The 22,899-nt window shown below is 37.1% G+C and overlaps 1 protein-coding gene across 5 annotated transcripts in view; it reads right to left on the reverse strand.

Moving 5' to 3' along the window:
- Nucleotides 1–22,899, reverse strand: part of FAR1 (fatty acyl-CoA reductase 1) — a 37,574-nt gene that overhangs the window by 2,845 nt on the left and 11,830 nt on the right. The window contains exons 1-5 of one of the 5 annotated variants that reach the window (XM_017901773.1): nucleotides 18,980–19,225; nucleotides 18,358–18,395; nucleotides 1,366–1,557; nucleotides 805–1,251; nucleotides 120–368 (exon numbers count right to left, since the gene is read on the reverse strand). In XM_017901773.1, the coding sequence (XP_017757262.1) occupies nucleotides 120–368; nucleotides 805–1,017 (462 nt within the window). In that variant the 5' untranslated portion in view covers nucleotides 1,018–1,251; nucleotides 1,366–1,557; nucleotides 18,358–18,395; nucleotides 18,980–19,225. Of the gene's footprint in view, nucleotides 1–119; nucleotides 369–804; nucleotides 1,276–1,365; nucleotides 1,558–18,357; nucleotides 18,396–18,979; nucleotides 19,226–22,899 lie in introns of those variants that run through there. The other 4 variants (XM_017901694.1, XM_017901450.1, XM_017901539.1 and 1 more) reach the window with 4 other exon arrangements.

A 22,899-nucleotide genomic window follows, 5' to 3' on the forward strand; every position in this document is an offset into this window, starting at 1 on the left:
GTGCATGGAAACATACAGATTAATGAATACGATCTATCCCAACTATGTGACTACATACTTAATACATTATGACATACAAACTTCTGAACATCCAAATTTAATAAAATTACATTCCTTACCTCTAAATTGTGCATACGATGGCACAAATTCAACAACTGTTTAGTGCCAACCATGTTGATAGTGACCGAAAGCTTTAGTGCTTCGTCAAATTTCACAGTGGCGGCGGAATGAAAGACGATCGACACATTTTTTATTAGAGTATTCTGATCGGACTCTGAGATGCCTAGTTCGTGTTCCGTCACATCCCCAGCCACGGGAACTATCTTTGAGAGCTCGTTCGGAGCGTCTCGCCGTAACTTCTCGAACAGCTGTCAACATTTTAACATATTAGTTCTGCTCTTCGATAAAACTATCTTCATCTACAAATTATTCGTTTCTAATCTTTCTTGGAATTACAATCTACATAAAGAAAGGGACCGGTTCGATTAATCGAAATTAGATATTTCAAATCCTCAACTCGATACTACGAATTAAATTCATAGTTTAGCGATAAAAATACAAATTTCAAGCGAATCACGTGTCTATTTTACCGGACGAAGCAAATAAATAAATTCATTTCCTATCTGCTTCTCTAATGCATTCCACGATATTGTATAGTAAGACTTTCAAACCAGAATTCAAACCAGGATATTGCATTTAAAGAGGCAATAGAGCCTATTGAAGATAGCACGCGCAACTTCCCTTTCTCCAATTATATAATTGAAAAAGAAGACAAAAAAGGAAGTAAGAGAGAAATAATTATACCGGCCCATTCAATAGTTCCCGCAACCTTTCCTGGACATCCTGACCTTTTTTGGGTCTTATCAGAACATAAATGTTTCTTATTTCTGGACAAGATCTGAGTAGCTTCTCGACGAGGACTTTACCCATGAAGCCAGTACCGCCGGTGACGAAGATAGACCTGTCCCTGTAGAAGTCCTTCACGGATGTAGACTGGATGCTGCTAATTGTGCTCATTTTGGCTCGTTTTTCTTCCACTTTTTCTCTTCCGTTCGGAACAAAATAACCTTTAACTACGCGTTTTCTGGGTAGTTTTCGTGTAATGACGTTTTCAAGGTATATCACTGCCTATTCGTTTCTCCCTCGTGTTGGAAACTTCTTAGAACTGATGAAGAACACTTCTTTGTCGCTTGTTCCCTCTTGCTTCGTTCTCTTTCTTCGGCTTTATCTTTGGTCTTGATACGATCTTTGCTACTTTTTCAATAAGGTATAAATCTATATATATATATATGTATATTAGCACGTGAACACGTATGTATGTATATATATATATATGTATATATATATTATCTAGGTCTTACTTACGTTTGTTTGTTTGCGACTGTAAAAGTTGAAGGGGAAGTACGATTTGCTCAAAGATGAGGACACAGAGTTTGAGAAAGATGCAACGAAAACTTCACGTTCACGCCGTTCCAGGGTTTTCCAAAAGGGCTACAAATGGATTTAATTTCTGTTGGACTCATTTCGTGCTTCTCTACGACCACAGCTTTTCCTCAGCTGCAAACAGAACAAAGAAACGAAAATTAGGATCGTGCAAAATGAGCTGGAGCCTCGGTAATCTTCATTGGCGGAAGAGAACCATTTGCGCGATTTATTCTACGCTCTTTTCTTTTACGCGTTTACCGTTTAACGACCAGCTAGAAAGCTGCAATCATCTTGCACCGGCTATTATCTTTCTCGCTATTTTTTCTCGTGTCGTCGGTACCGAGTCATCGCGATCTTTAAGAATTATCGGCTTCATTTTTTGGACACTATTCAACTCTATCTTCATTCTTGCATTTGTTATGAAAGATTGGAAAATTTCTCAACGCGTCGATACCTTGGAACTCTGATGCTTCGGTATAGTTGTACTCTAATTCTCTAGGATATTAAATTCCCTGATATCACAGTATTTTACCATTCGCAATAATATTTAATTAGTCATAATACTTTGTGAAATTCGATATCATAATGTGTCAGTACTCTAAGGTCTAGCTCTAGTTCCTTGATGCATTAATTCCCTAGTGCCAAAGAACTCTAGTGGCATAAGATATAATTTAGTCACATTAGTACAATAAGACGTGTTTCTTCTGGATTATAATTTAAAAAAAGGCATTGAAAAGGAAACGAAAAATGATTCGATACTTTTCCCGCGAATACTTTAAACGGTATTTTCTAATCACACAGAGGAGAGATAGGACTTATTCGAATTGCGTGAATCACGCGAATCCATAAGGCGGGGTACAGTCACTCACGAAAGTCTTCGTACACTGTACATAAAGACCACCTGTACTCAAATAAAATTTCACTAAATTTCACTGCAAATATAATGCATTCTGCCCTAAAGAGACTCGGAGCTGCATCAAAGGCAAATCAAGCTGCCCCAACAAATACGGCGACGTGTATTTATCCTAATAAAAGTTTATTTCGTTTCGTTTGTGTCGTAATAAAATTTATTACGACCTATCAATTAAAATTTCTCTTTCACGCGAGAACTTTGTGTGACACTCTACTGTTAGGTTAATCCGTTGTGATAAAGTGACAGAGGAATAAAATGACCTTGACCAGTCACTACATTTATCTCGCATTCTACAAATACGTAATATATATATATATCGTTAATTAATATCAGTAATATTTGTACATACTTAACGAGTACGATTCATTTTTACGGCAACGAGAACTCATCCGAGCAGTTAATCTCTCGGTTCCTTTGAACGCGTTAACACACATAGCCCAAAAGCTTCCGCCGGTCATTTCTGATAATCAATTTCGCAAGAAAGAAAGAGAGAGAGAGAGAGAGAGAGGGGGGGGAGAGAAGAGACGTGGTTGGCAAAGCCGCATTTCTAGTTCCAAGCACCAGCGGCGAATAATAAAACTAAAAATTGGGTCGGAGTACTACCTTGAAACGAACGTCAGACATAGATCGAGATCGGCGATATTTTGCACGAACACCGAGGAACCGCAGGGCGGAGACCTTGACCATCGTCTCCGCTCGCGGACACGAAAATGAACAAAATCTGCCACTCGAATTTATAGCTCCCACCCAAAAAGCAGTCCGCACAGTCTTTCACCGGAGATTCGTCGGTTGTATTGCATAAAATCGGCGTACAGGTCGTCGTCGTTGCGAATATAAATCGGATAAAAGCCTCGATGAAAAGTTGGACCGTGTTTACGGATAGATCGTAAACACCCTGGAAAATTTGCCACACAGAAATCGTTTTACCGCCATAACGATTTCTAATAATCAACGACGATATAAATAGAAATCGAAAAAGAGAAGAAAGGGGAAAAGGATTAAAAGGAGAAGGGGAAAAGGAAAAACAGGAGTGGGGGAAAGTTGAATCGGGAAAGCAACGTACCGTAAAGAGAAACACACGGAGTTTTCACAAAATCAAAAGCCGAGGAAAAGATACATCTTCGTCGGAAGTAACACGGATCTACGTTGGGTTCGGCTTGTTTAACCACAAGCGTGTTCCCGTGTCCGCACGCGAACACGTTTCACGCAAAAAGAACTAGGCTATCATCAGGCTACTTTCTTATCTCGACTGCCTTACGCATAGTATAGCGCGGCTTACGTTCCACGTATATAAGTTTTTCTTTCGATGTAGTATCGTACGAGTGGGAGCAGTTCCCTGTAACTTATTGCCGAACGCGTTTAATCATCGAAATTGTATCAATTACGGAGAGAAAAAATAGCTTCAGCGAGCGTCCTCTGGCAGCCCCCCAGAAGCAAATGATAATCACTATTCACTAGCAGCGTTGGAATTTTCCTTTGACAATTTATTTTCGTGGGTTATCTTATAATTAAATAGTTTGTTTCATCTTTTTACCACTCCGCGTCCAGCTCACCCCGACGTTCTCTTTCGTTCGGTGCTTTTCACTTTTAGTGAATAAAACGTATTTTTTTAAAGGGAAACTTCGGTTTAATGGAAATATTTTAATATGGATTGTTGGTTATTACTTTCGCGTTACTTTAGTTTATCTATATGGAAAATTAGATATACGCGATTTTATTCCGATATGATTCTTCAGGTTACGTGTATTCGAAAAAGGTGGAGCTCTTTTAGGTTATCTTACTACCGTCATTGGCAATAATCCATTTCCAAGGTTATATATAGAGTTTCTCGTGAATTTCTGTACACTCGCAAAAATTGCTATACATTTTGATTTATGGCTTTTTATCATTAATATTACGTAAAATCTAGAGGAAAATATTTCGCAATAGTATTACAAGAACGATGGAAGAGGTTGTGGAATCGGTCAAACGAAGAAAGATTATCTTTATCGTTGATTCGGTCCTTGCTAAAAAATACGGAATGTTATACGAGATCTTTATATCATAATATAAGGTGGTCAATCTCGTGTAATTTTATAACAAACCTGATATACGTTGTTCGATAGCTGCAAATAAATTTGCTCAATTGACCATACAATTTGACACGTTGCACCGGATAAATTAGCTCTCCCTACATTAAATATCTCATAGGGTAGCGCACGACGTCAAATATGTCGGATACGAAAGTTCAGAGTCGGGACAAATCGGATATGTTCGGTTTGGGATACGATTTCGTACTTGGTTATTCACAAAATTGCAAATGGCCTCAACTCGGGGTAAATCGGGGTAAATCGTGGTAAGCCGAATTCGTCCGAATTTACCCGAATGCGTACGACTTTTTCTAATCTTACCCGAATCCGTAATCCTACCTGCATACGTTAAATATCTGGTGAACTATGAATACCTAAAACAATATATTAATAGCATCGCTAGCACGTGTGCCATCGTAATGTAAAATTTTATCGAAAAGTTATATGTTCGAACTTTCCTTCGTAAGATCTTGTTGAATCTCTTTCACGGCGATGTATTATATACACGTTTATATACGTTATACCCGCGTACTGTTGCAGTTAAAGACGACGATGCGTTCGTTATCGGTGATTCGCATTGAGTGAAACAAAATTTTGCCGATAAAATAAAAATTACGCGAATTTATTTTATCTTCTCTTTAATCTCACACCTAGCCCTAATCTGAGACTTAAGATTAACAAGAAGCACGCGATTAAGTATATTTAGAAAGATAGGGAAGAAATATAGGTTAAAAATAGAATGCTGATTCCTACCTCGTTGCCAACATCTATTCACGAATATGCTGATTCTTTAATAACGATGAAACGTTAAACGAATTAACGCCCTTCTTTTCAACGACGTCAAACGACAATTACATTTCGAACATGTTTGCGATATAATCTAAAGATGGCGGCCAGATAAAGCGGAGATAATTAATCATTGTGCTTAAAACGTTGAAAAGTCCAAAGACGTAAATTCGCAGAATACTTAAAAATGTTTACTATTATAGTTCATACTATTCGTTTCAAAATATAAGTTAATCGATACGAAGATGGACGAGTGCCCTTTTCCTTATACGATGAAGATACCGTATTAACACGTTCTCTGTCGCCATGTTGAAAGCAATATGGCGCGAAATATTTTGTAAAAACCGTTACTTGAAATACAATCTTAAAAAATCAACAACAACAACGACAATAATAACAATGCCAAAAATATCAAAAATATTGATAGTATAAATAAACGTTATTTTGATATTGCGTTAACAATGATTTTTGGAGGTTTATAGATACCATAACTCGTATATCGCACAAGAAACAGCAGTTGATTCTAATTACCCTACTCTCCGTAGTCTCGAGCTCATCACAGATCCACTTGACATGAAATCTGCTAATAGCTCTTGTTAGCAATTTTCAATCTGCAGATAAATCTACCGTATAGGTAATTCTAATCTGCTCGTTTTTAGGAATTCGAGGTAAAATTATCAAGAAAAAGGAATATGACCGACAGGTGGCAAGGCTTTCGATGGATAAAGAAGCACGTGCAGCTATCCGTAAATTCTAATCGTTTTAAAGTAATTAGCACGTTGAACGATAAAAACATGGCAAAATTTCTTGATCTTCAACCGAAGTCCACAATAAGGACCAAAATATCAGGGAACAAAGCTGTACCGCAACACCGAGCCAGTGGAAATTAATTAATTACACGAGCATCGCGTTCCGATGATGGAAGTATCGGCAAAGAAAACGCGATTAGACGTTGAAAGATGAAGCGCATCTGGTTATTTTTCTTTTTGCTTAATTTAGATTTGACACGAGCCATTAATCAATGCGTTTTTAATGAATTCCCATTACGTGTTGGATGAACGCGGCTTCCTGACTTGGAGACATCGCTATTACGTTAGAAATGTTTGAATGATAAAGTGCGGAATCAAAAGTAGAGATGACGAGCCATTATTTTTAAAAATTAAAATTAATGCAACGAGCTTGCGTTGATTTGAATAATAGATTCGTTTCTTTTCATTAGTATAGGTTAAAAAATGACAACATAATACATGAATTCAGGTGATACAGTAATTTGCAAGATGATTTATAAGTACTATACGTTTAACGACTAGGAAAATATCCGTTTATATTGCTTGTAGCTTAATGGAACATGATATTAAGAAGCAACTGTTCTAACTGATGTGAAATAAATTTCATTCCTTCTTATGCCATATGTTTCATCTATATTTATTTACTTACATACACAGGGTATCACAGCAATGGCTTCAGCCGGGCACAGGGTGATTCTACGTGAAAAAACAAATCGAAAATGAAGAATAAAATTTTTTTATTCGAAGCTTCGTTGTTGAAAAAATCGACTTTGAATATTCACAGAGTACACGTGCACTTAATTTCAACTATGGCGGATGGACCATCGATATACCGGCGTACTCGGTGAATATTCAAAGTCGATTTTCTCGGCAACGAATCTTCGAACGAAGAAATTTTATTCTTCATTTTCGATTTATTTTTTCGTAGAGAATCAATCCCTCTTCAATTATACCACCGATATTGAGATTACCTTACTCGTATAAGAATAATTACCTCGACATTCGCAGTTCACTAATTAGTCAATAATTCACGAATTATGGGAAATTTTGTAGTAACATTGGAAACACGATCAAAAATGCGGAATGAGTTAACGAGGGAGAGTAAGACTTTCTCGTTGTTTCCATTTTGAATACTTCAACGACGAAGCGTGCCAATTGGCCTTCTAGCTGGAACTCGTATTATCTAAGGGGAACCATAACTGTTTCTTTAGCCAATAAACTGTATAAACACAATAGCGCAGCCCGTAGAAACGGTATCATACTTAATGCATGGTTCATTCGATAATGATTGCAATGCGATTATTTTAATACAAGTTCATCGTACATAACCTAAGTTTTATTTCAAACATCGATCGATGTGTTCCGTTGTTAAAATCATAACATTTCGTTGAAATATTGCATAAATATCGAATAAACAACATTATCCGTTATATTTTTCCAGTTGCAATTAAGATTAAAATCACCGTGACAAAACTACGCACGACAGAGGTAGGAAATTCCGACGATTTTGAGGTTATATCCTCGCATATGAAAGATATTTAATGCCATAATGTTTAAAGACGTTTCCCTCGGAGGCTGTGTTTATTTTCATGTAACGAGAAACCATAGAACGAATCATAAAGCAAATTATTCGAAGGGAATGAATTTTTAGAAATCAGTGCTAAGCGTAAATTGGAAAATGCTAGAAGCGTAGAGAGAAGCGGTTTCGATGGGATTCTAGGTCAGCGTCCCGGCCTCGAAACGGTCACGAGAACCCGCCCGTTCCTCGGTCTCCACGGACGAAGAAACAAGGAAGAAAAGAGAGGAACGTCGCTCGACCCCGTTACATGAAAACCCGTTATGCGACGAACAACGACCGCGACCGACTGACTGACAAAATCTTTGTTTCCTTTCCGTTTCTCTGTCTCCCACTAATCGACCCTTTTTTCCTTCCCTTGCAGAAGCTTCTTCTCCCTATTCTTTCCTTTCAGTAAATCTACTATTTTTTCTGTCATTTTTTAAATCTCTTTTACGCTTTTTTATCCATGGATATTCCTCCTTTAAGCTCACTTTATCCGTATAATCGTCTATAATTGCTTACGATTTTATTCAATCTTTTTCCCCTTTAACGCTAAACCTATCACGGTCAAATAACTGGAGAACGGAAAAAAGGTAGAAGCTTTGAAAAACAGAGTAACGGGAGACATCGAGGAAATGACTATACCTATATTGGAAGAAAAATGGCGAAGACGAGCGATTAAGGCGATAACGTTAGACGCGACATTTTTAACGAAAGTTTGGGAAACGGTGGTTTAGAACATGGCAAGTTTAGTGTTAATCCTTTCTAAATTGCTTCTATGGGATATAAAAAAAAGAAACGTGGAATATTCGTTCCGTTTAATCGGCTATTATGTTTCGCTTTTAAAACGAGCACGCTGATCTTATTTCCCAATACGCGGGGATAAAGAAATTCCTGCAAGGTATCGAAACCCGCGAAAAATTGTTTAAAAAGCAAATTACACAAGGCGATGAAACAACCGACTTGTGCTATTATGTAAAATTATTCCTCGAATCAGCGTTAACTGTGTTCCCATTTAAAACTTACAACCGGTGATCTAGATTCATTCGGGCATGGTCAGCAATCTAATTAGCGTAATAATTGCGGTAATATATGTTATCGAATCAAGAAACACCGTAACCTAGAAATAAGTATGACGGAAATGAGTTTTCCAAATTTACGTCTCCCCATTGCTTACTCTTTAATTACAAATTTGTTAACCCCTGTTGTCATTAACAGTGACCTTAGTCGTTTGAAAATGTCGTCTATTACTGTTAAAAATTAACCCATTCTACAAGTCAATATGTCGACCACGTTTGCTTACTTATTCGCATAATCAATGAGATATTTCCCTATATATGTAAACACAGTGAAAAAACATAATTAAATCATATTTCATATTCTTCAATTTTCCAGAAGATAAATAGGAAGATTTATTGTTGTAACTATTATTCAGAAATTATTTATTTATCGAAATCGTGACAATTTCCGCGTACACCGCGTATTTGGAGCGCGAACATAATTTACCCTATTACTTTACCCATAAGAATTTTATTCGTTCATTTACAAGCAATTAAAAGGCTCTTGCACAAATCAAGATAAATCGGAGAAATAGAATAGAATTTTGTTTAAATCTGAGACCTCGTTTACGAGAAAATCGAGTTTGAAATAGCAGTTGTCGGCAGACATGCTGAACGCATTCTATTAGGAATTAGGCGAGTGCACGTGTACTCGAGGAGTACACGAGCACGAATTTCTTGAAAGAGAAGCCTGGGATAAAAAAAATTTTATTCTTTCTTCTCTGTTTATTTTTGCTCGTGGAATCACCTCGCGTTCGATCGTATTAATTAGCCTGACACATGCTACGTCATTCAAGTGCGTGATGTTAATACATCGTGCAACACGGGGGTGAGAAGTTCGTAATTTAATAGTGTTAAACCGAGCTCTACATTAGATATCGTACATTATGCAATCGGAAAGCCATTATCGAAAAACACCGGAGAAAAGTGAAAGTTTACTTAAAGGTTTGTACAAACGGGTAAAACTTTCGAATAATTATAATCTCATTATCAATTTTCCTCGAGAAAGAGAGAATTTAAATTAATTCGAGGTAAATTATAAATTAAAATGTAAATGAAAAAAACTTGATAAATTAAAGAAAAAGAAAAATACAACGAAGTTCTGGAAAGACCAGCTTGCTCAAACCGACTTTTATCGTGGTTTATTAATATAACATTCTTTTCTTTTGTAATTATTTGGCACCATTACGTAAATGGAATTTTAATTGAGACACGCTAATTGTATCATCCTTTGAAAATTACGTAATAAATAATTACTGATTACTCGTTTCTTACACTTTCTTAAACCAATCGTCGGTTCGATAAGAACCAGTTAAGTGATTATGAAACTGATGGAAAAAGGTACCGAGCATGACTCAACGGAACACTATCCGGTAATGTTAAGTAAAAGACGCTGTTACCGCATTGTTAAATAATAACAGTTAACGGAAGTCCAGACAGCATGAAATTTCCGGGGTTTCAGAAATACACGATAAAGAGAACTGCTTAAAAGAATCGACCAAAAATGATACTCTTTAACAATAAAACAACACGCGTATAAACGCTTATAAATCACGCATGATACATTCGATCACTTTCATAATTACTGGAACACGTGTTCAAAGGAAAATCATAAACTCGAATAACGAAACCGATGAAATTAATTGCTGCTGAAGTTCACTGCTAGCAGCTGAACATTCTCAGCAACTGCAAAGTCATTTTGATCCTTTTGATAGTTACTAAATGAAAAATTTATTTTATTTTAATCAAAATTCGGTCATTTTGGTCGTGACGAAAGGATACCAAGAATATATCCACATGAAATAACAATCCAATCGATATTTTCTTCATCAGATTCGAGTTCATAATCATCGATGAAGACATGTCAGAAGAGCAGGGGATATATTTATTTTCCGAAATTTAACTGATTTTCCAAACGACACGAAAGAAATTCCTATCCTTATGTTCCCGTCTCGGTCTCTCTTTCCTGCTTTCCTATTATTTCAAGGATCAATACATAAACGCTGTAGCCATCGGTTTTCGAGCGTGGCGTTTGGCCGATGGCCAAAAAACATATGTTGCGAGTAACTGTGGTACCATTAAACGCGTCTAGTTCCGCAAGTAGCTTAACTTTCGTTGAAAATTACGCCAAGTTCGGGGAATCTTCGGGACAAGTTCGAAATAAAGTTAAATTATTAGAAACGCTGAGTATTGACGGATGAACGAATTCCGATATACCTAGTGTCCCAATTCTTTGCGATCGAACTTTATATGATTTTACAGGCATAAACGGCAGGAAGACGTTCTATAAGCATAGATATTCGAGGCTTCGTTAAAAAGTTTCAACGTTTTTCTCTTATTTATATTCGCAGGAATAAATTGATCGAAGTAAATTCGAGTACGGTAAATTAGAGGAAATTTAAATACCGATAAGAGATTACAGAAAGGAAAATTTCTTTGCCCTTTACGATTGAATTTTCTTTCCTTAATCGAAAACGAATTTTTCCATTTCTGTCAATTATTATATTATCGTTAAATACGTTTTGACAGCCCGGATAAATTCTACGCGAATGTTCTGAACTTCCAACGAATTTCATTCCGACTAGAAACAGTTTAATAAATAACGCACACAGAGTAAATAAAAGCTGCGAAGTTTCAACAGTTTCCAACTTTTACTTTCGAACGTTTACGAACTTTCTCTGAGAAATCGAATTTCCCGGCTACCGTATTAGAACGAACGATAAACACCTGCGAATGATAGAAACAAATTTCTAAGTACGTTGAAAATCGAGCGTTCTATTGAATCGCGATGCGAGGAAAATTAATTCGGTGGTGAAATTCCTTGCTTCTCGCTACCCATGACCTACTACATCCATGACATACGTGATTGATCTCGAATTACAATTCGAGTAATGCAGTGAAAAATCAAGAGTAAAAGCGCGGCCATCGGCGGAATGCCTTTGAACAAATAAACGCGAGTCCAACAGTGAATGTTTAATCTTCGAAACTTCAATCGATCAATTTTAAACGTTAAAAAGTATATTAAAGATATTAGAAACATACGATTCATTCGTTCGAAAATTGCACTGTTTCCAAAAATTATCCAATTATTTTTATTGAAAATTTTTCCATAGAAAATTTGATATTATCTTACTGGCGAACAAAAATGCAGAAAAATCTCTTATTTTATCTAGGATAATTTATTAGTAAAAGATATACAGTAAAATCTACAGTATTTTACTATTTTACCAGCGAAAGCTATCTATAATCATCGGGAAGCATCCCGAAACTTTTACTATTCATCGAGCTATGAATAGTATCCGAATTATTTTTAAGCGAAGAATAGCGGGAATTTCGAATGCTACTTTGGTATAATAAATGATTCCCCGAACTATTTTGAATACAGTACACCTGTGATCTCCGCTAAGAAGAGTTACATAATCTAAAAGGTCTTTCCAATTACTTTGGACGATACAGACCTGTGCATAGCTCTCATTACATAATGGTCAATGCTGAAAACCCAGTTACTCCACACTTGACTATGTATATATGTATAATATCTATTGAAAACTCGATTTTAACGAGCTACAATAACCTTAACATCCGACAGAGAAACCAGAATGCGTAAATCAAATTCGAACAGAGAGTACTAAATCACTGAATGGAACGATCGCAGATAAATACCATGTACGTGTAACTTTGAACTCAATTGTAATCTTTATAGTTCCTTTGAAATATTTCAAATCTGCGAATGTATTTTACTGGCTACGCTAAATACAACAAAGAGATTTATGCGAGCGATAGTCCATCGAAGATAGGTGGATCGAGGTTTATCGTCGAATGTAACAGTACAACACGAAAATCATTGGAATTCCATGGCGTATTCCGTTTGAATCATATCAAAGAAACGTTCTTCCTGCCGATCATTCTTGCATTACAATTCAGAAGTCGATGACCTCGTGACACACTTCTCACGATCAAACTAATCCGGACTAAACAAGCACCGCGTATTGACATACATATATGATTAAACTCTTGGTCCATTTTCCGAACAGGCATCGCGAAAGAAAATTTGGAAATTTATCGAAAAGAATTCCAATTTCCGAAGAGCTCTTCGAATTTAAAATTCTTCGAAGTGTAAAAATTAGGGTACGAATTCTTTCGGAATTAAATACTTCGAATATTCTAAAGGTATCGTAAAAATTTCACAATTTTTCATTCCATGTTCTTTTTTTAAGATGAAAGATTCGGTTTAGAACCGCTGCTAAAATTCAAAATTTCGAATTAAAGGATTTCACATGATGTTCTTTAAAATTTAGACATTTGAATAAATTGTCTCCAAATTTCGATTGTTGATTCAAAGTTTCCCGTAGAATTCATTTCGAATCGTATAAAATTAAAATTTTAAATGCTAGAATTTATATACGTGTCGTAACAATCGAAGTTGCTGATACTACAATCGAAACGACGCTGCATAAATTAAAATTAAATAAGAAAAATCGCGAATTCATTAGTCGTATTGTACCGACGATAATTGGCTGGATCTGTAGGTAATTGCTGGACATGATATTTTATTTTTAAGCAGGCTTCTCGCCCATTGAATAATTAATGCGATTGCACCCGCCGAGAACAAAAGAGAGGAGAAACTGCGGGCTAACGTTTACGGCCACCGAATCGTACTTGCAAAGTTGCAAAATGCACCGCCAAAACGGTTAAAATTTCTTACGTCACGATGCAACACACACGCCAATTGACCTCTATTTGAATATGCATCGCAGAAACAAAATGACCACCGTATGCACAGGTCGCGAACTTTAACCAAGATTAAGGAAAGTTTCGTTTAATTTCCGACAAATTTTACTGTCCTATGGAAATTGAACCAATTAATACAATAACAACGGAAACGATTTCTTTTATCTACGGTATATCCTGCGATGAAAAGGGAACCAATTAACGATCGTTTAAATTACCTTCCTGAATAAATATGCAAAATTCTCGATTCTCGATAGAAAAATTACGAAACAACGTTTTCATTGTTCGGTATACCTTAAGCAATCTATTGGTACCATTTTTGTGAATGTAAGACGAAAATTAAGGAAAGTAAAATTTTCCTTACTGCATGTTCACTTTCTGCAGTGACGACATTTCTTTCCACTGCATTTGTCTCTTTTCCTTTTCTTTTTATCGATTCTCTCTTAGCAACTGCATCAGATTTCGCTAACGCTCGAGATGCCGAAGAAGAAGGATAGAAAAAGAGTAGAACCGTTGAAATTAACCGAGCAGATTTTATTCAAATTTGCCCGAGCACAACGGTACTTACTGTAGGATAGCGAGCAGTGAAGTACACTAACAAAGGAAATAGTATTAACTCTTTGCACTCGACGATTTTTTGGTTAGAGAAGAGTAGAAAATCAAAGATTCTCTATTAAAAAACTGACGATACTTTTTTCAGCAGTAAATAGTAAAAAGTAAAAAGTAAAAAGTAAGGATGCGAGGGCGCGGGAAGGCAGAGAAGACAAAAGGCAGAATGTGGGTAGTCGAGACATAGTGAACAGAGGATCGTGTGCTTGAGAGTTAGAATTGAGAGGAACTTAGTGTAATATTTTAATTAAATAAACCTGTTTTGTTATTAAAAGGGAGTTATTGTTTATCAGACTCGCAGATCTCTGTCTTAATTTAGAGTTAATTAAGAGTTAATTTAGCAAAAAATCCTACATTATTAATCGATTATTAACCCTTTGGAGCGGTTTTGAGTAAACCGTACCGTGGAGCGTAGTTGCTGCCACGATAGTCATTCAAAACTACCAGCGCTCATTTCTGCTTAAACGCGATTTTCGTTCATAGCGACGCTGACAAGGGCATAAAACAGTCCATCGCTTAACATGGAACGCCGAGGGTCCTAAGGCCGCAACAGCGGGTGCATATTTGTGTTTCTCAGCTATAGCAACGCGTTTACGTGGGACACATTTATGCGTCCCTCGGCTCTATCGGTTGTTTTCATCGAACGCGCATATGCGTCCTTCGACAAACTGATAGCTTTTACAAAACGCATATATGTGACGCTCGTCCGCAAAGTGTTAACACGATATTAACTACCCAATTAATGCAAATCAACTCGAAAACATTGTCGACCATGAATATTAAGCGCAATTTAATACCACGCATTTCAAATAATCGTTAATTAAGTGAGAAAAACCGAAGAAAATATTTTAGGAATTACAACTACTTTTTCACGAGGAAAAAGATAAAGTTAGGCATTTAAATTAGAGGAATTACAATAGATAAACAGCGAGAAAGAGAGAAACAGAAAATTTGAATTTCTTATCTACAAGGAAAAAGAAATTTCTCTATCAACTTTGCTATCGACTATTCGTGTTTTAAAAATAGGACAACTCTGTGGCTAAAATTTAACTTAAATATTAATTTAAGTTAAAGTTTTATTTAAAATTTAATTTAACTTAAATTTTAATCTAAAATTTAACCTACCTAACCGCAGGAATTTTTCAAGATCGAGAAGAAAATTTGATTCTAGTCACACGATCAAACTTAAAGGAAAGATGAAAACATCGGCGAAGAATTGATGGACTTCCACGTAAGAGATCTTCTAAGAAGCATATAACGTTCAGCAAACAGTTAATGTCGTAACGCGAAAACAGTACCAAAGGGAACAGCTTGGACAAATTCATAGGATTTTTTCATTTTCCCGTCGTGTTAATATTGACGTAGATTTTTATGTTCTGTCCACTCATTTATTCCAGGTTCGCGAACGCTTTTCCTCTATTCCTTTATCTTGCTTGATCAATACATTCGTGACTTTTCATCCTCCTCACCTTCATCCACTTGTTTACCATTGCACTTCCGTTAAACCGTCTTACTATGAAGATCCTCTTCGTTATATCGTCAATTTACACTCCATGTTAATAGGTTTTACTTGTTCAAATTATGCACTTTACATAGGCACATTATCTTTGGAAATGCCGAATCGTCGAAGATTCCGCTGAAACGTGCACGCAACGTGCAATCTTCTAACGATGGAGAGAAGAAATTTTGAAATGTTCTCCGATCGAATTTGTAATTGGAAAAATTTGGAAATTTCGATTTTTTGCCCTTTTAAATTACTTATGATACGATAAATAATGGGCCAAAGGAAATATTTCACGCTGAAATCGTTTACAGCCGAATTTCTGGCTTCTTAACACTTTGCCGGCTGCTGTCACGCAGACGTGACTTCGGTTCAGCGCGGTACAATGCTTCCACTATGCTTCTGTTTTAACTCTCTCGATCGTCTTTTCTCGATATTCTTTAAGCAGATGCTTGTTCTGTTAGTCTCAAATATTAGTGCCTTTTTAAATAAGGATAGCGTAACTACGACCATCAGCAACTAGTAGAACCCGCGCGAAATTCACCGGTGGCGAGAAGTGAGCGGCTGATAAAGTGTTAAATTTGAAAATTTTCACAAAAAAATTACAGATGAATTGCAAAAATTTAATCGAAATATTATTAGCAGTACGACGATCGCTTTTCTCTCCCATTTTTCTTTACTCTCCTTTCAAATTGTATATTTTTAATTTTTTTAAATTAAACGATAGATTATAGACCAAGAAAAATATGCAGAATGTATGGATACGGCTCCATTCTCCTCTTCCCCCACGGTTATTGATCGGAAATAGATAAAAAAACGAGTAATTGCACGAACGAGTAGAAAGAAGTGATTAGAAAAAATACATTTAATTAATGGATATGCATAATATGTACACGCGAGCAATATTTTCAATGTAAATCAGCGATTCATTGAGCGATCGCACGAGCTTTCCCGCATATAATGATCGAAGGTGATGACTCGACAATCGAAGAACAATAATAAATTTTACTGATACTCGACCAGAATGATTCAACGAACGAGTACATGATAAATCATCATTCTTAAAAAGGTAGAAACAACGAATCATGCATAATAATAATTAATACAATTTGCTTCGCTATTAATTTAAATCAATAGCGACATATGCAACTTATACGACAATGTTTCCATCTATTATAAAGATCAATATTCTAAACAACTTTTGTCAAAACGTATCATCTCCGTATTATGAAGTTTCTCAGATACTCGCAAAGATCTTCTAGTATTACACTTTCGTCGAGAAAAGTTCGAAACATCAGTCTCCAACGACGTATCAAAAAACCACACGTAATCTAACCTACAAAACTATCCAAAATGTCTCTAAAAGAGAAGAACCAGATATTCCCTAAAAGTTACTAGAACTGACTACGAATCACCCTCTTTTCGCTGTAACTCCATTCTAATTTTAGTAACTTACATAACGTAGGAAGTGGAAAGGAAAAGTTAGAGGAAGAGAAAAAAATAGGAGGAAAAACGAAGCCACCATTTTTAGCAGTGCCTTAACCTATACGCGCGTACGCACACGTATCCACGTGTACCGTATCGATCATAATGGAAAACCTTTGGTTCAGAGAATATACATCACGTCAGAAATTAAACAGTCAATTAACTCATCGAGTCGGTTCGATTAGATTAGGGGTGTATAATTAATTTGACCGTGATACATTTCGCGCTTCTTCCGCGACGGCTATAGTTCGAAACGAGAACGATATCAATGTCGTGGCCAATGACCCTCGCCGGAAAGAAAGAGGGAGTAAAAGAGAGAGGCCGGCGATCAGACGACGCAGCTTCCTTGCGGCGCAATGAAATTTCCTCTTTAACCAGCGATTAAACGATTCGAACCTCCGATTAAGGGTTTAATTCGTGCGGATTCTTCTTATTCCGCTAAGTGTGCTGAGCCAGTTCCGCTTTAAGCACGATCCACCGTATCCCGTCACGTTACACCAACCAGACTATTGCCGTTTCAAGCACGCGGGGGCCAACGAACATGAGATCCGACCTGGGTATATGGTACGAAATTCGAACTGGCGAATAAGCCACGAGATTCCAAAACTCCACGTTTTTCTAACTCCCCAACCCCCCTTCGAGCTTTATTCGCGAAAATTCCATACACGAGACTTGAAATTTTGCCGTGTTAGATTGGATTATGGTTAATTTTCCGGAATACCATAGAATTTTTAAAGGCATTTCGAAATTTTGTAGAATTCGTTAAGTTTCGAAATTTAATCAGATTCTAAAAATCGGTGTTAATTAATATATCAGATTTAAAATTACCCAACGATGCGTGGAATGTCGAAGTAAAATAATTCTACGTCTCAATTTCCATACGATTTCTTATTTGCCACTTTAAAAATATCGTCGACTTTATGAAACGAAAGAAAGTCTTCGAATTACTATTTTTCTGTAACGAAAATATCGCCGAGTGCAAAGGGTTAAGCGTTCTAAAGGCGTTCCGAGAACTCGTAGATTTTTGGGGGAATTTGTTTGCCTCGAATTCAATGTGTCTCGCGATATGATGGAATCAAGTCATTTAATTTTAATAACAGGGAAAGAAGGGAAATAACCGTTGAGTTAGAAATTTCGCCATTTGAAATTCGAAATTGAGAAATCTTAGGCATCCGTTATTTTACTTTAACGACGTATGCAGTTGCGACAGTGTACATAGAGTATCGAAACCGAGTGTTCTATGTCTCCTACGATTATGAGAACTCTCCGCGAACCGAGTCGCAAGTAACAAAGGTACGTTAATCACATTAAGTATTCGAAAAGCTGTTTAGCGAGGGAACGTGATAATATTTTCAACTATCATGTGTGAGTAGTTAAACAGAAGAATCTGCTTTGGTGGTGAATAAATAGAATTTACTTGAATCTTTCGCTTACCCATATTGTGCCAACCATTGACCGGTTCCGTGTTGGATCTATTCAGCGAATAGGAACAAACCAAAACAAAAAAGAATGTAAAAATCGATTTTAAATAATCAAAATAAATGAAACAATAACAAAACAATGGAAATCATTCAAGTCCTTTTTCACTCGCTGCCTAAATTTTTCTTCCCTCATTTATACCAATCCTATTTGCGTTAATCTTGCGGGAAGTGTCACATGTGAACATATAAACGCGTACATTGAGAACTAAAAACCGAAACCGAAAGCACGTTCTAATCAACTGATTATCCCAAAGTAGCCACTGATCACAAAAGTGGTCGTACGCGTTTGTATTTTTGCAAATACAATAGTATTTCGCGATAGAGCAAAAATCGAAAGCTCAAATGCAATGTGTGTCACGGGTGCCAGTCACTATATGTAAACAAAAATATACCCAACGCCACAAAGAGAAAGAGTAAAAAAAAAAAAAGTACACCAAAAATCTTAAAAGCTGCCAAACCATAGAGAATCACATAATCACAAGTCACACCATAAACGCAAAATTTACTTTCCCACGTAAAAAATGTGCGCAGTATCCGTAGTAACAAAGAGAGAAAAAGAAAATATGAGAACTCACCGAACTAGAAAATAAAGGAAAATCCAACGAGCGCGAGTTCAAAAATTCGAAGAACGAGAGCTGAAACGATGACTTAGGCAATTGTGCTCGTATCTGTATATACCCGTATGGTCTTAGCGGTCGACACGGACGCTGAAGCGTGTTGAGGATTACTACGAGGGTTGATATGTGGGCCAGCTACTTTAAAGACGAGCCAACTAATGAAAGGTGAACCGAGTCTACCTGGGACCAATCAGAGTACCTTGTATCTGACTGCGTGAGAGGTCGGGATAACTTCTCCCACTATCTACCTTCTACTGACGCATTTACGCATACACACACACACACACCTCACATGCACGTACACTATTGTCTGAGTATGACTCTTCATAGAATTTTGAGATTTCAGACATTTCCCTGCGATCCTTACAGTAAATTCTGAGAATCTAAGCCGAACTCAAGTTCGATGTTCCAGGGTCGATTTTTTGTCAGATTGAGAAGTTCAATCACTGTGTTGGCAGCCCTTACAGATTGGGTATAACGAATGCATAGGGTTGTTATGTACCAATTGTTAGTGCCGAGACTTGCGGATATCAGTTGTGATCGATAGGAATTATAGTCTGATATTCCGTCAGGGTTCAAAACTAGTCCTTTTCTTGGACCAAGTGATAAACTGTAATGTACAGGATGTCCCAGTTCAGGTAGAGATTCCAAGACCTTGTAGAGAAATAAACTTTGAAAAGATAGTTCCAATAGATAGGTCCTAGTCATAGTTAAGAACGAGGAAACGACCGAGGCTGTTTTTAAGTAATATTAAGTAGTATTATAAAGCGTTTTTAAATTCAGTTGAAATATTTTTCTTCCAAACTGCACTTCGTTACAAGGTTCGAAAGCTGTTTAATTATTGCTTTGTTTCTGACAGAATCTGATATAATTATAATATGCCGAATAAAGAGCATAATGGCTGACCCTAACTTATGATTCAATTACGCGCCTTAAAATTTCATGACACTGTAGAGGCATATTTTACGAACAAAATATAGTAACAAAGTTCAAAGCGTATAGTATAAAGGTTTCATATCGTATAAGATTATTTAGTTTTGAATAGAAATAATAAGATATGCGATTTCTCCACTGATTTAGGAGGGAACGATTCATGATGATATTTGACTTTTTTTCGAATTTATATAGACAAAATTTGCATGATTAATCAATGCAATGCGACTTATAATCAATAGAGATGAAAAGAAACTGAAGACACTTCGTATTCAGACGAAGTTCACCTTCTTACAAAATTGTGCAATGAATATTTATAGGACAAATCGTATGTTGAAATGATTTTGTAATGTCTGCCATTGCGCTCGATACCTTGATCCCTTTTACCCTGGTCATTGCGAAGAAAGTTGATCGTGAGTGAAAATATTTGTTAAAGGAATTTGTGTGTTTATTATAAATAATTCATCGCAATTAGTATTGTCTCCGAGGTTCTTCGTTGGAATACGATACTTTACATCGACTTGGGAACAGACATAATTGCTTATACGATTAATTAATCCCGGTAATTTATTTCGCTAATTTTGTCACATTTTCATTAAACGTTGAATTCGTTCTAAACTTTGTTTAGAAATTTTCCAAATAATTACTTATCACGTAAATCGCAGGAAAGGGAAATGTCCCGCATTTCCTCATTTCAGTCGATTAATTCCCTGCACTGTGATTTAATTCTGAAAAATGATGAATTATATCATAGAAATAATAGAAATTTCTTCGAATGTTGCGTAAATATTAAAACACTTTGATACAATTTCAGTTGTACTACAATTTCAGTTGTATTCTAACATTCGACAAGAATTCATTACGAGTCAGACTCATCGCAGTAACTAATTATTATCGTATTCGCATCTATTTCTTGACGATTGTATTTTATTCGGAGGGAATTACCGAGTTGCAGCCAACTGTAGAATTTTCCAATATTGCAACATGTCGAGAAACGAACGTTACAAATTCCCATGGTGAAATTTCCTATAAAAGGAACCATAGTGACCCTCGGAAAATGTTTCGAGGACCTCTTTCTATAGAATCATGTTACATGTTGGGACTCTAAAAGCTGGATAACGTTACTACTCAGTTATATCTACATAACGTATTTTTAAACCTTTTTTTTGTGTAGTGCCAATTGCATGAGCATGAATATTTCACGTTTTAAAAAATTATCGAAGCAAGATGGATAAAGTGAGAAAATATAGAAATAAAAAATTGATTTAACAACGAATAAGCAAAAGACAGACTCTATCTCACATTTTCCGCCTAGCGTTAATAAAAGTTCAAGCAGCTATTGGTATGAAGATTAGCAAAAAACCATAGCACTTTATATAAGTTTCGGCGAACGGGAGGGTTTGACATTAATCGGCGAGCGCGTTGGACTTCGAGCCTAGATTCGTTCCGTCTTCCGTCGGCTTCCATTATTACGTTGTCATCCTAGTAGCAAGGTTACGAACTCCGTCGTGGTCGGTGTGTGTTTTGCTCGCTTCGTCCTTGTTGCTCAGAAGGCTGCGTTGTTGTTGCTGTTCTTTCGTTCGGGGTCACCAATGTAGAGGGAGTCCTGCCCAACCATCGTTTGAAGTCAGTTCGTCGCAGGTATCCTTGGTTGATGTTGCTAGAAGGAAAGGTAAGAAAAGGAAGGGATGGCGTTTCGTCTCGGGCCTGCTAGGGGACTCATCGGTAAGGCTTGCTTAGCAGGCCCTTGCCTTAGACACTGGGGATAATACTATTGGAAAGACGGGAAGTTATATATATAGGAACTGGGAGTTTTCCGAGGACTTGCGGGAAAGTCCTCGAAGGTGAAATCCATCTGGTGGCGAGGGTGAGAATGATGGTCGCTAGATCACCCCCCTGCCAGTGATTAACGATATATTGAGATGATGACGAGATTGGAGCGGCCTTCATTCTTGGCGAGCGCGTTCTTAAAGCTTGGAACCGTTGTGGAGTAGTTCTTCTGCCCTCCTAGGATGGTTGCGGCGTTCTTTCGATGAACGGTAAGGTTTGGCATTAATCGGCGAGCGCGTTGGACTTCGAGTCTGGATTCGTTTCGTCTTTCATCGGCTTCCATTATTACGTTATCATCCTAGTAGCAAGGTTGCGAACTCCGTCGTGGTCGGTGTGTGTTTTGCTCGCTTCGTCCTTGTTGCTCAGAAGGCTGAGTTGTTGCTGTTCTTTCGTTCGGGGTCACCAATATAGAGGGAGTCCTCCCCAACCATCGTTTGAAGTCAGTTCGTCGCAGGTATCCTTGGTTGGTGTTGCTAGAAGGGAGGGTAGGAAAAGGAAGGGATGGCGTTTCGTCCCGGGCCTGCTAGCGGACTCATCGGTAAGGCTTGCTTAGCAGGCCCTTGCCTTAGGCACTGGGGATACTATTGGAAAGACGGGAATATATAGGGACTGGGGGACTTGCAGAGAAGTCCTCGAAGGCGAAATCCATCTAATGGCAAGGGCGAGAATGATGGTCGCTACAACACGTATAGGATGTCTCAAAATTCACGAAAGATTTGAATTTTGCACCATTTGCGTGGTAAAGTGTTGCCAATGAAAAAGAAAGGCAGCGTGATAGCTGACAGTTCAGGGTCAAAAATGATTGACTGTCAGCATCAAAAATGGAGCGCTATATGAAAGAACAACGCGTTTTATTGTTGAGCAATATTTACGGTTTTGAATTAAAAGTCTGTGTTTTCTGTCAAAACTACTTATTGCGAGAAATTTGGACACCCGTTATATTCTGTTTCGCTTCCTTTTCCGTTGAGCTACAGAGTTTTCAATAAAGTTTTCTTTTCTATATTTTTCACACACCATCTCGATTGCTTCTCTTTCACGCATTAGTTTAAACATTTTCTCGTTTTGTTTTAGCACCCCTCTTTCATGCCTTAGAAACGCTTCACGCGCTCGTCAAC

This window comes from Eufriesea mexicana, unplaced genomic scaffold (genome assembly GCF_001483705.2).
Source record: "Eufriesea mexicana isolate 0111107269 unplaced genomic scaffold, ASM148370v2 scaffold4744748252, whole genome shotgun sequence".
Lineage (NCBI taxonomy): Eukaryota > Metazoa > Arthropoda > Insecta > Hymenoptera > Apidae > Eufriesea > Eufriesea mexicana.